This window comes from Erpetoichthys calabaricus, chromosome 8 (assembly GCF_900747795.2).
Source record: "Erpetoichthys calabaricus chromosome 8, fErpCal1.3, whole genome shotgun sequence".
NCBI classification, from domain to species: Eukaryota; Metazoa; Chordata; class Cladistia; order Polypteriformes; family Polypteridae; genus Erpetoichthys; species Erpetoichthys calabaricus.
Window position 1 is genome coordinate 2,850,506 of NC_041401.2, and position 14,206 is coordinate 2,864,711.

The window sequence follows — 14,206 nt, forward strand, 5'->3', positions numbered from 1 at the left end:
TCCATCATCCAAGACACCACAGGCTCATCCATTTACACATCTCGGAGTTTACCACTTAAAAGGGGTGGCTGGGTGATACTGAAGCCACTGGAGAAATCAAAAAACAGAAACCAGCTTTGCCCAACCTTGTGGAGCAGACAAATAATTGCATCCTCCACCCCAATCTTTGTCCAGGTGGTGTACCACAAGAGGACTCATATAGTCCCGGACAAACCTCTCACAGGTTTTCATTCTGTGAGGTGTAAGCACCACTGGTCTGTAGTCTTTAGGTGAAGATGTGCTTGCCTTTCAGTGCAGGATGTTTTCCACAGAAGTGGCACCATAAAGGACACCACAAAGCTTCCCACAATGGACCTTAAGAACTCAAGGACTGACTCAGTCTGAACTTGTGGCTTATCCTGTGTGTAGAATCCTCAGTTATCTCCTTACTTGGTTTTCACTTATGGACAGCCCATACTGATGGTGGACTCATCACTGGCCCTTCCAGCTGAAGTTGAAGGAGTTTTTGATGTAGTGGGGATGGTGTATGTGTATGTGTGATTGGGTTGGTTATTGGAAGAAGAAGAGGGAAGGAAATCTATTAAAACATTGTTTCAGGGTGTAATACCTGAGCCCTGGATGTCTGGATTCCAGTAATTCTGCTCAGTTCATTCCAAACATCCGCCATGTTATTCGGAGTATATTTTCCGTTTTAGGTTTGTAAGCTACCTTTCAGTTTCTCAGCTTTTTCTATAGCACTTGCAGGATAGCCTTCAGAGACTCTGTCACCAGATCTGAATGCTGTCTTCTTCTCATACAGGAGGTGTTTTTTGCTCCTTAGTAATCTAGGGTTGTGGTGTGGAAAGCAGTGCATGGTCTTTAAGGGCACTACAATTGTGACACTAAAGTTCATATCGTCTGTGATGCAGTGACTGTGCTCCATGTGACTTGCATATCATTTCTCAGTCTGTTCTTTGGAAGCAGTCATTCAGAGCCATTTCAATCTCAAGGTGCCACTTCCTCATCATCCTGGTGGGAACAGGTTGCCGTCCAGTAATATACATCATTCTACAGAATTTCTGTGACAGACATTTAACCTGGATTGAACACCTGGACCTTTTGTAATGAAGAAATCGACACAGCAGATCACCTATTTTATGCATACAGATTTGCTAAAATCTTTTGCAATGACATATATCATTGGTTATCATCAAAGATATTTGGATCGGAAGAATTCGGTGTGGAGAGTAGCCTATCATTATAAAAGGAAGTACACTCAAATTGACTAAACAATTATTATTTTCGGGAAATTATTTTACATAAGGCCAGATTTATGAAAGTTAAGCCATCCTATACTGCCTTTGATAAGGAACGGTGTCAGTTCTGTGTCCGAGTGCTCATTTTTACGGAGTTCCTTAAGTATTTCAGTCAATGAAATTGAACTGTAAAAACAATCACTTTCCCTGTCTTTCCTACGTCCATCCATCCATCCTTTTCCGCTTATCCGAGGTCGGGTTGCGGGGGCAGCAGTTTGAGCAGAGATGCCCAGACTTCCCTCTCCCCGGCCACTTCTTGTAGCTCTTCCGGGAGAATCCCGAGGCGTTCCCAGGCCAGCCGGGAGACATAGTCCCTCCAACGTGTCCTGGGTCTTCCCCGGGGCCTCCTCCCGGTTGGACGTGCCCGGAACACTTCACCAGGGAGGCGTCCAGGAGGCATCCTGATCAGATGCCCGAGCCACCTCATCTGACTCCTCTCGATGTGGAGGGGCAGCGGCTTTACTCTGAGCCCCTCCCGGATGACTGAGCTTCTCATCCTATCTTTAAGGGAGAGCCCACACACCCTGCGGAGAAAACTCATTTCAACCGCTTGTATTCGCGATCTCGTTCTTACGGTCACTACCCATAGCTCATGACCATAGGTGAGGGTAGATCGACCGGTAAATTGAGAGCTTTGCCTTATGGCTCAGCTCCTTTTTCACCACGACAGACCGATGCAGAGCCCGCTTCACTGCGGAAGCCGCACCGATCCGCCTGTCGATCTCACGCACCATTCTTCAATCACTCGTGAACAGGACCCCGAGATACTTGAACTCCTCCACTTGGGGCAGGATCTATGTATTTATGATGTATCGCCTTTCCTACGTTCTTCCTGTTATATCATTTATGAAGTACTTTTCATACTTTATGCCAGATAATTATCGAAACAATCAAAGTTTCGAGCTGCCCATTACACGGAACTGACGAAACGAAGATAATAGCGAGTTGGATTGTGGGAATAGTAGTTCTAAAAGTTGTAACTCGAGAGACTCGGGGAAAGAAGACAATCTCGCATGGAATTGTGGGCAATGGGGTTCTTGCTGCGTGATCCAATTGGCTGTTCAGTTGCCCTTTGCCCCTTTGGAACGTCCACTGCGGGCGGGAACTTTTCATGCTTTTCTGCACGAGTGGGTAGAGAAAGAGGGATGCGCGTATGTCAAAGTGAGCCAGCAGAGTGAGCATGGAGGTGCGGAGTGAAAGGGCATCTCCACGGAAGCGTCATCTCAAGAATGGAGACAAAAAGTCGCTTGCATCTGAGGGCGATGAAGCGGTGAGCACCGGCGTGTTTTCGGAATGTCACGAAGAGCGAAGGACGCGCGTATTTCAGTTTATATGGCGGCTTTGAAAAGTAAAACATTTTCCGAGGTTCTTTAGAATGACGGCCTTTTGCTTGTTTATAACTGTTTTGCACTTTTGGTGCGTTGTCAGGGTTAGGGTTACAGTGAGTTAGAAGCGGGGATGGATTTAAAAGTCCAGAGTCGTACTTACTGATAATGACATGAAACTGCTTGACGCGCCGAAGTATTCTGGCAAAGTGCTTCGAGAAAATGTCCATTTCTCGATGACTCGTGTAAGCGCTACGCCATCTGGCAGCATTATTATTACTTGCTTATCCAAGGCGACTTAATTTTTGAGTTACAATTGGTTGCATTTTTTTAATTCAAACTGAGCACATGTTATGGTCACACAGAGTCAGTGCCAGGATTTGAATCCACAACCTCTGGGTTTTACATTCAAACTCCGAAGTCTTAACCAGTGCACCATACTGCCTGCCCGGCCGGCCAGCATCTATGACCAGAAATACTATAATCCAACTCGGGGATTTGGCATTTCTCACCCGGCCTTCTACACATTGTCAAAATTACAAATAAATGAAAATCTTTAAGTTTGTGTTCTTTACTGAGCTTCTATTTGTCTATAAATAATACAAAGTTGACTAACTGACTCATTCACTCATCAAAAACGGTATTTCCTGTTTATTTCTAAAGCTGAAATTCTGACAGAATGGATCCTATTTATATATATATATATCTTATGTAAGTGTGCATTATTAATGTTTGTAAACTATTTATTCATTATTTTTTACCTACTTTTAATTTGTTTTTGCTTGTAACTACATATTTATTTCTTCAACATCTTGTAAAGCACTCGGAGCTACAGCCTTTGTTTGAAAATGTGCTGAAGAAGTAAAGTTGATTTCTAGGACAGTAGGTCTTTATCAATATTCTGGAGTAACAAACAGAAAATCTAAAGATGGATAGAACTTTATACAGACAGGCTTTTTACAGAAGCTCTTTAAATAAACAAATACATAGATCGGTAGATAAATACATAAATAAGTACACACAAGCAATAGTCTGAACACACTCACCAGAATGACTATAAAGCAAGGAAATTTAAAAAGAAAGAAAACTTCTAACTTGGCTGGCATGGTCACAGTGTGTCATTATACAGGTGTATTTGCCATTGGTATGAAGAACCGGCAGTCGTGTTTCTTGACATACTTCTGCTAAGTAGTTTGTCATCTGAAAGTCCTCAGTGTTCGTGTGTTAGAGAGAGGATGTGCAGCATTGTTCATAATGGCACTCGGTTTTATTTCAGTTTTCTCCTTTGCTGCTCCCTTCAGGATGTCCACTGTGTGTTGTATAACTGAGCCTGCCCTTTTAATTAGCTTGTTGACTCGGTGGGCCTCGCATGAAGTCATGTTACCAGCCCAGCCCACCACACTGGCCATCACAGAGTTGTAGAAGATGTGAAGGATGTCACTTCCTATATTAGAGAAACACTGTCCTAAGGAAAAAGAGTCTGCTCTGCCCTTTTTTCCATAGTTCTTCTGTGTTCTGAAACCAGTTCAACCTGTCATTAATGTGGACCACCACTTTATCCACTCCTTCAATAGTAACCTAACATTGAAGCTCTTTTGTACCGTGAAAGTCAATAAGCAGTTCCTTGGTTTTGCTGATGTTAACATGCAGAAAATTCTCTTTGCACCAAGAAACAAAGTTATGCACCCCAAAATCACAAAAAGTTCTTTGACTAATTTGATGGAATTTGGATGACATGTTAGATTGTTAATAATTGGTTTTCATTTGTTAATATTTATTAATGTTACACTAAAGTAGTGTTTCTCAATCACCACGTGATGGCCATTTTATTGTATATAAATGTAGTGGGTTGAGGTGTGTTGCCACTCAGATGATCATGCTGGATACGCCAAGGGGGACCCTGCTGCAACAATAGCGTTTGAGTCACTAAGAGGAAATTGGTGGGTCATGAAGAAGCTTACATGGAGGAAAAAGTGGGTCACAGCACCAAAAAGGTTGAGAAACACTCTGCAATGTGCTGCACTGGCAGGGGATGTGTTTATGTAACCCAGGTTACATCTTTGTTGGGAAACAACAATTTCTTAACTTTATAAGGGCAGAGACCTTTTTTTTTTATTTAATACAGTAATCCCTCGCTATATCGCGCTTCGCCTTTCGCGGCTTCACTCCATCGCGGATTTTATATGTAAGCATATTTAAATATATACAGTAATCCCTCGCTATATCGCGCTTTGCCTTTCGTGGCTACACTCCATTGCGGATTTTATATGTAAGCATATTTAAATATATATCGCGGATTTTTCGCTGCTTCGCGGGTTTCTGCGGACAATGGGTCTTTTAATTTCTGGTACATGCTTCCTCAGTTGGTTTGCCCAGTTGATTTCATACAAGGGACGCTATTGGCAGATGGCTGAGAAGCTACCCAGCTTACTTTTCTCTTTCTCTTGCGCTGACTTTCTCTGATCCTGACGTAGGGGGATTGAGCAGGGGGGCTGTTCGCACACCTAGACGATACAGACGCTCGTCTAAAAATGCTGAAAGATTATCTTCACGTTGCTATCTTTTGTGCAGCTGCTTCCTGAAATGACATGCTGCACGGTGCTTCGCTTACTTAAAAGCTCGAAGGGCACGTATTGATTTTTGCTTGCTTGTTTTTCTCTGTCTCTCTCTATCTTTCTCTCTCTTTCTGTGCTCTTGACGGAGGGGGTGTGAGCTGCCGCCTTCAACAGCTTTGTGCCGCGGTGCTTCGCATACTTAAAAGCCAAACAGCCCTATTGATTTTCCTCTGCCTTTATGACAGTCTCTGCTCCTGACGAGCACTCCTTTGAAGAGGAAGATATGTTTGCATTCTTTTAATTGTGAGATGGAACTGTCATCTCTGTCTTGTCATGGAGCACAGTTTAAACTTTTGAAAAAGAGACAAATGTTTGTTTGCAGTGTTTGAATAATGTTCCTGTCTCTCTACAACCTCCTGTGTTTCTGCGCAAATCTGTGACCCAAGCATGACAATATAAAAATAACCATATAAACATATGGTTTCTACTTCGCGGATTTTCTTATTTCGCGGGTGGCTCTGGAACGCAACCCCCGCGATGGAGGAGGGATTACTGTACTTTCCCTTACCTTACCTTGCAAAACGTATTCCCACCTTGTAAATAATTTTGCTTCTCCCAATGTTTAAGTGGGTCCTCCAGCTGTGCAGTGTGTTGTTTGCATCTCCATAGTGGTGTCTGCTATAATGTTGTGAGTTTTTAATGGTATTGTTAACATGACTCTGCCAACTCTAATCTGAGATGTATTCCCACACCTTATCAGCGAATGCAGTCATTATTCAAAGACAACATAAGGCCAAAATTCAAAATGAACATTTACTTAAGGTTGTAGATTCAGCCTCTTGTGAGGTAGATTGTTGTGGTAAATGTATTTACTCTTTCCTTATTATGGCAGCATACTCTGCAGTCAGTCTTTGACTTCATTTCTCTGGTGTAGACATCTGGGTACAACTTACTAAAAAAATATGTAGTGAATAGTGGTGAAATGTGCAGCTGAAACGGCTATACTGTACCTATAGTTTTTTCTTTGTAAAAGTCCGCTCCCAATTTCCTCCAGTCCGTGCACTTTATATGGCTGGGGTGCAACCGAAAATGGAAGCAAAGCAAATTGAAAAAGAAAGTGAACAAAAGATTTGAGATGGAAAGAAAATAAAAGGCTAGTGTTACTGCTGTCAGTTAAAAAGCTCAGTAACACAAGCTAACTAAAGCTTACAAATTCATGTATATAGCTTTTTGTCATTTTGACTATTGCATCACTCCATGTTATGACAACAGCAGGCCGTGTTTAGAGAGGTACTGTGGTCTATATTTACAGAGTATATAAAGGTGTTAAAGAATTGCAACTGCAGTATATGCTGGAATGGCATGTTTGGCATTTACAATTAAACAGGTTAACTTACTTTAGTTATTTGTGTAGACTGCGCAGCCTTGTTCGCAGTCTGAGGTAATGCTAGAGTGTCGTTCGGCACATTAACTGTTTCTAGTGTACTGTGTATCGAAATCTGCTTCTCTTGTAGCTCTTCCTTATCAACAGCAAAAGACCCATTAATGGGACCTCTTTTCACCTCCTTTTTACTCCGTGTGATGGTTGTGTGGTTGTCTAGAATTAAAAACTGGTAGTCCCAGGCATTTGGACTTCCTATTTGGCTACTCCTGAATTACATAAAATAAGCGATGCTGCTTTCTGCATTCCTGTTTGAAATGGGCAGACATTTGAAACCAGGCTGTCAGCCTTGACCTTGTGCCTGATGTTAATGGGAGAACTGCACTGGCGTGTGTTCGTTGGAGAGTCTTGATAGACACCACAGCAGAGTGGCATGAGCTCTGTGGAGTCCACTGTGGAAGGCTTAAATGGGAAACTAGCAGATCTAAACTGAAGTGGATAAACTAATAACATTTTCTAATCATGTCTAGTCTTTCCTAGGTGATTCCCTTATCTTTTCCTAGTTTGATTTGCACGTCGTGATGTTTTTTTTCTTCTAGAATATTCTCCTTTGGTCATGTGAACTAGCCTCTGACCTAGCCAGTTCGACACTCCATTGTATGGCTTACCATTCAAGGACAGCTCATAACTCTCTCTAGTCTGACACAAAGCCAGGCATATACTGTAGGACATTCGTCTGAAGACCACCATGAGTAAATTTAGCTTAAATTAAAGAAAATTTAAAATTGAAAAAAAAAAAAATTAATTTAAAAATCACGCCTGGACAAACTGGTGAGGAAGGCAGGCTCTATTATAGGCACGGAGCTGGACAGTCTGACATCTGTGGCAGAGCGACGGGTGCTGAGCAGGCTCCTGTCCATCATGGAGAATCCACTGCATCCACTGAACAGGATCATCTCCAGACAGAGGAGCTTTAGCGACAGACTGCGGTCACTGTCCTGCTCCACTGACAGACTGAGGAGATCGTTCCTCCACCACACTATGACTCTTAAATTCCACCTTTGGGGAGAAATAGTAACATTATACAAAGTTATGGACTGTTATACCTGCCTCACACTCTCCACCTTGCACTTTTTAACTTGCACTGTGTTTTTATCACTCTTTAATTAATATTGTTTTTATCAGTATGCTGCTGCTGGAGTATTAATCCCCCTTGAGGATTAATAAAGTATCTATCTCTCTATTTCTCTATCTCTCTTTCTTTATCTCTCTCTTTCTCTCTCTAAAAGTGGGTGGGAACAATTAGGTGGCTAACAGACTGACATTTCAAAACCAATCTAATCCCTTGTGAAGATGGAGCTCAATGTAGGGGCTGTGATTTAAACCACAAAGCGCAATGTCAGTGTCATCCAACTGATAGCAAGCCTGTGGTTATGATGGATAATTGGTCTATGGCTGGAAAGCCTCCTTAAAAGGTTCCAGTTAAAAATAGAAATGTGCGCTGTACAGGTGGACAACATGTTAAAAATGAACATAACCCTGTGGAAGGAAAAAACATTTTGTAAAACCAGATTATTGTTAAGCAGTTGAAGACATCATTGGGCTAGTGGCAAAAGTGATTGATGCTCTGCTGCTGGCTGTATGTGCTCCGTGTCTTATGGCTAAACAGTCAGAGTCAATGCTGCTAAAATAATTGGCAGCTGTGAACTGTCTATGAAAAGATGAGCTGTAAAATATGCATTTGAATTAAATGGTGAGCTGTCATGCCCAGTGAAAAAGGATATGAAAAGAACTGCCGAGTTGACAACAGAGATGCAGATTTCAGTACTCAATACACCTGAAACTTTACATGTGCCTAATGACACCGACACTCCAGAAGTAGCAGAGTACAGTGGTGCCTTGGTTTGCGAGCATAATTCGTTCCAGAAACGTGCTTGTAATCCAAAATCAAAGCGAATTTCTCCATAAGAAATAATGGAAACTCGGATGATTCGTTCCACAGCTCAAAAATATCCATATAAAAATGATTAATACAAAATATAAAGTAAAAATACATCAAACAAATTAACCTGCACTTTACCTTTGAAAAAAAATCATGGCTGGTGTTAGGGAGACGAGAGAGAGAAGGAGGAGGGTTATGGTGTAGGACGACTTTCACTATAACTAACGGAATCCCTGCTGTCTGTTGGCTCACTGGAATCTTCTTCTTTTTTTGCGATTTTAACAAGGAAACCTATCCAATGATAGTTGCTTTTGCCTCCTTTTGAGGATTTCATGGAAATGTGACATTGTATTTTGGTTAGGGCTGCAACTAATGATTATTTTGGTAGTCGACTAATCGTTCAATTTTTTTTTTCAGTTAGTCACGATTATTTCATGCCTGACTATTTTGAAGCCTGTGGTTGCACATCCTGTTCTGGGCTCCAGTGCCTGTCTTACCTCATCTGCTCACGTCTGTCCACCTGTGAATGTCACCCTGATGTCTCTGCATTAACACAATTAAAATTAATAATAATCAAATTAAAATAACAACCAGTGAAACATATGAATTTGAAAATAATCAGATGTTTTTATATTAGTTTGACCATCACAATAAAAAAGAAATACATTAAACAACACTGGGGCGGAGTGGTAGCTCTGAGGCTAAGGATCTGTGCTGGTATCCAGAAGGTTTCCGGTTCGAATCCCCATCACTGCCAAAAGAGATCCTACTCTGCTGGGCCCTTGAGCAAGACCCTTATCCTGTAATTGCTCCAGGGGCACTGTACAATGGCTGACCCTGCGCTCTGACCCCAAGGGGTATGCGAAAACGAACAAATTCCTAATACAAGAAATTGTATAAGGCGAAATAAAAAAAAAAAAAACAAACTAAAGTGCACGTAGTCTTTAAACAACAAAAGTGCATTTAACTTAACCAAAAAATACTTCATTAAAACAGAAACGTTTTTCATATTTTAGTAATAAATGACAAAATGTAGACGTAAACTATATAATGTGTAAAGCGTGAAGTGCAAAGATCAAATAAACACTTTCACAAAAGGTTCAAGGATGATACAACAGCTTCTGTGGCGCAGCGGTAGGAATTGCTGACTTATAATCAAGAGTCCCCCGGTTTGATCCTGACTGGCTCGTATATTTACCGTTTTGAGTAGTGAGCTGCTCTTATTGTTAATATTATACAGTACAGTAATCCCTCCTCCATCGCGGGGGTTGCGTTCCAGAGCCACCCGCGAAATAAGAAAATCCGCGAAGTAGAAACCATATGTTTATATGGTTATTTTTATATTGTCATGCTTAGGTCACAGATTTGCGCAGAAACACATGAGGTTGTAGAGAGACAGGAACGTTATTCAAACACTGCAAACAAACATTTGTCTCTTTTTCAAAAGTTTAAACTGTGCTCAATGACAAGACAGAGATGACAGTTCAGTCTCACAATTAAAAGAATGCAAACATATCTTCCTCTTCAAAGGAGCAAAAAAATCAATAGGGCTGTTTGGCTTGTAAGTATGCGAAGCACCGCGGCACAAAGCTGTTGAACGCGGCAGCTCACACCCCCTCCGTCAGGAGCAGAGAGAGAGAGAGAGAGATAGAGAGAGAGACAGATAAAAAAATCAATACGTGCCCTTTGAGCTTTTAAGTATGCGAAGCACCGTGCAGTATACTTAAAAGCTGCACACAGAAGGTAGCAACGTGAAGATAATCCTTCAGCATTTTCAGACGAGCCTCCGTATCGTCTAGGTGTGCGAACAGCCCCCCTGCTCACACCCCCTACGTCAGGATCACAGATAGTCAGCGCAAGAGAGAGAGAGAGAAAGAAAAGTAAGTTGGGTAGCTTCTCAGCCATCTGCCAATAGCGTCCCTTGTATGAAATCAACTGGGCAAAACAACTGAGGAAGCATGTACCAGAAATTAAAAGACCCATTGTCCTCAGAAACCCGCGAAGCAGCGAAAAATCCGCGATATATATTTAAATATGCTTACATATAAAATCCGCGATGGAGTGAAGCCGCGAAAGGCGAAGCGCGATGTAGCGAGGGATTACTGTAAACACATACATTTGATTTGCATCTGTAACAGCCACTGTATTAAATGTATAGGACTTATATAAAAGTTACTGTTGTTTTTTTTTTACTTTTATTCTCTCGGTCACAATCACGATACATACTAACCCGACCTTGCCCAGTCTGCACAGAATTCCAGGACATGAAGAGGAAAGAATGTTCCTCTGCAAGGTGAGCCATGAATGCTCTTCTTTTCTTAGTGGACCCCGTACATGCCTTGCACAGTACATGTGCTTTGATTGCCACCAGGTCAAGTTTGTTATAGCACAAGCAACCGGCCACCTGTGCGCTCCAGCTAGCACTGACTAAGCTCACACCTTCTGGTGTCTGTGCGCAGCATCGGGGGGGAAAAAAGAAAGAGACAAATATATGTGACATTTTGAAGAAATCATTGTATGACCTGAATAGTACCAATCAGAAAACATCATCGCACTAATGCAATTGGGTGTAAATGTGTTACTTGTAAAAGTTAGCTTTTTTCACTTTTATTTTCTCAGTCTCGTTCACACTCTCCCTTCCCTCCTGAACTGACCCTAACTAGCTAACTAACAGCGCCAGCATAAATTCTCAAGAGACGGCGGCATTACAGCTCCAGGATGCTTGCATTTCTGATGGTCATGCATTGTGGTGGTGCTGCCGTGAAAAGAAAGCTCCGCTTTGCATAATCTGCATTCAGCTTTTTTTCTTTTTCGGTGAAGTGCTCCCACTTTTTAGAAAGTTTCTGTCTCAATTTTTTTCCATCTCCTTCCCCCTCCTTCCGACTGGCCATTGCAACCATGTTTATTTTCCTCTACATTCTTCTTCTCCTCAGATGTTCTTTCTTCATTGGTAGGACTGTGTGCAGTCTTGACAAACGATACTTTCCCCAGACGTTCATGTAGTTCATTGCAGTTACTTAAACCAATGTGGTTCTTTGTGACTGGAGTCTCTGTTGAAGGTTCTGTTTATGACGCGTCGACAATAAAAAATCCGCGTCGACGATTTTTTATAGTTGACGTCGTCGATTATGTTGACTAATCGTTGCAGCCCTAATTGTGGTTAAACAGATCCATCACTTGCAGACAAAATAAAATTTGCTTTACGCGCACACACATGTGGTCACAATGCTGTAGTAAACAGTATACGCTCGTACGGATGTTGACTATATGAGTGAGGGACTGAGACAGAGCATGGGAGACAATTACCCACAATCCTGCAGCAAGAGAGAGAGAGAAGGAGAAGAACCATCGGCTCGGCTGTAATCACGTGACGCTCGGCAGACAGAGCGTATACATATTACTTGTATTGCAAGACCTCGCTTGTTTATCAAGTTAAAATTTTTTACAAATTTTTGCTAGTCTTGCAAAACGCTCGCAGACCAAGTTACTTGCAATCCAAGGTTTTACTGTACTTCAAAGGGGCCTGTAATTTTTCTTTTCATCACAAAATATTAACAGGGGGCAGGGGACCCCTTTGGTCATGGTGGAAGTGGTGTTCTGATTATTGATTGAATGATTATGGAGAGAGTCAAAGAACCTTAAAATGTGGTGTTGAACAACTTCTTACTGCACATGTACGTCTTTGGGCCGTTGGGAGAGATCATATAGTCACAGGAAGAACATCCTGAGATTTGAACCCTGGTTGTTGGAGCTGTGAGGCAGCTTCAGTAACCCGCAACACCACAATGTTGCCCCTCCATTTGTTCAGGTTGGCAATTTTTCCTATGCAGCATCTTTCTGTTGACTGGTGCAACATCACTCTGCTTCTGCAAGGGGGGAAAAAAAATCAGAATCTGTACATGATTAATGTGGTTTTTTTTGCCTTTCTCAATAGAAGGAAACATTGCCATCCCGGTATCCTGTGACAGCTAGACGTGTCCTGGAGGTCCGTTTTGTAGGAGACGAGAATGTCATCGATCACATTTTTGATAAAGAGAAAGGTAATGTCACTGTAGTAGTACTGATGGCAAGGTGAAGTGTGACAGTCAAGTTTAGCGTTGTTTATTGAAATGAAAGGAAGGTTGTACGAAAGATTGTTTCAAGATTCAATGCAGTCCAACGTGTTAACTATGATGAAATGCAATGCATAGGCAAGTAGGACATTTGATTTTTTTGCATGGTTTTATCCTGTTAAAGACGTATCAACTGAATGATTGGTTGCTTTTCACTGCATCATGCAATTTTCTTGTCTATAAGGTTGGGGTCCAGGAATGTGCATTTAATAAGTCTGTGCTGTGCTTCCCACATGATAGGAAAACAGTTGTCTTGGGCACCCTGGTTGACCAGACTGTTAGGAAAGCTTTAATGTCATCTCATTGTCTAGTCCTACACTTTCGTGTCTCTGTGGCTGGCTGTCACAACTCTTTTATGTTTATCAGGTCTCCCACTGAATAAAACTGCTGTGAATGAATTCCATGCAGAAGAACAGCTGAATGAAGAATTCGGTTCATGTGCATATGATGAACGTGAATACCTGTCGGCCCTTGGGACTGGTGCAGCAGGTGAGTGCACAACAATCATGTATGTGATACAAGGTGAGACACAAAAATAACCGGATTGGTAAAAAAAATATTTATTGATAATTTTAACATTGTCACCTTCTATATAGTCCCCCTCCCAATCTCTACACCACTCCATACGTATCTTCCATTAATTGAAACAGTGATGGAAGTCTTCTTGGTTGAGGCTCTTCAACAGGCTTGCTGTTTTTGTCTTCACTTCATCCATTGAAGAAAAATGTGTTCCCTTCAGGTCGCTTTTGATTTTCGGGAACAAGTAAAAATCACAGGGAGCTAAACTGGCCGAATAGAGAGGATGATCGAGGACAGGAATGTTTTTATCAGTCAAAAACTACTTTACGGAAAAAGAGAAAATTCACGAGAAATTTGATGTTGATTTGCTGTTCGTTTTTTTTTTTTTTTTCCACCCGACATTTTCACGGCAAATCATGTAGCAATTGTTGTACAAAAACTGACTGGGCTATTCACAGGATCTACCTAGGCAGTCAGCAGTTTGAGAGGGCGTATAGGAGGGGATATAGTTCTATGGTTTACGTCCGGCTGACCTCCAGATAGTTTTCCAGGAAAGCGTCAAGCCCAGTCTGGTTATTTTTGTGTCTCACCTCATATATTCCTTTATTTCAAGTGATTAATTCTCAGCACATGTGGCAGTAGCAATCCTCTAAACCTATACTGGTATGTCCTAGATCTCAATATTTGTATGTATATACTGTATATTAAAGTTAAGGAGAAAGAAAGATGACCCATGGCATTGGAGAGTGCAGATGTGTTGCGTTTTTCTCATGTAAACGTAAATTTTTGTGTGTGTTTGTGTATACAGTAATTGTTGTTTTTGTTGTTTGTACTGACTGTTATCATGAATATTAACTATGATTAAGAAGCTCCTTTATATATCAACGTAAATACAGTATTTAGTATTCAACTGATGCGGAACTATCACCATCAGTTATACTTTGATAATTCAGTTTAATTCAGTTCATTTTTATATAGTACTCTTCAGGGAGTACAGACACAGGGCACTGTGACAAGTTCTCAGATAAAATGCAAAAGCAAACTTTGCTAATTACACAATGAGTACATAAAGACACA

At 41.5% G+C, this 14,206-nt stretch overlaps 1 protein-coding gene across 1 annotated transcript in view; it reads left to right on the forward strand.

The window, feature by feature from the left end:
- The first annotated feature begins 2,369 nt into the window (after window positions 1–2,369).
- The window catches only part of orc2 (origin recognition complex, subunit 2), a 42,040-nt gene continuing 30,203 nt past the window's right edge, over window positions 2,370–14,206 (forward strand). The window contains exons 1-3 of the mRNA XM_051930640.1: window positions 2,370–2,565; window positions 12,433–12,538; window positions 12,977–13,099. Of these exons, the coding sequence (XP_051786600.1) occupies window positions 2,476–2,565; window positions 12,433–12,538; window positions 12,977–13,099 (319 nt within the window). The 5' untranslated portion in view covers window positions 2,370–2,475. The remainder of the gene's footprint in view (window positions 2,566–12,432; window positions 12,539–12,976; window positions 13,100–14,206) is intronic.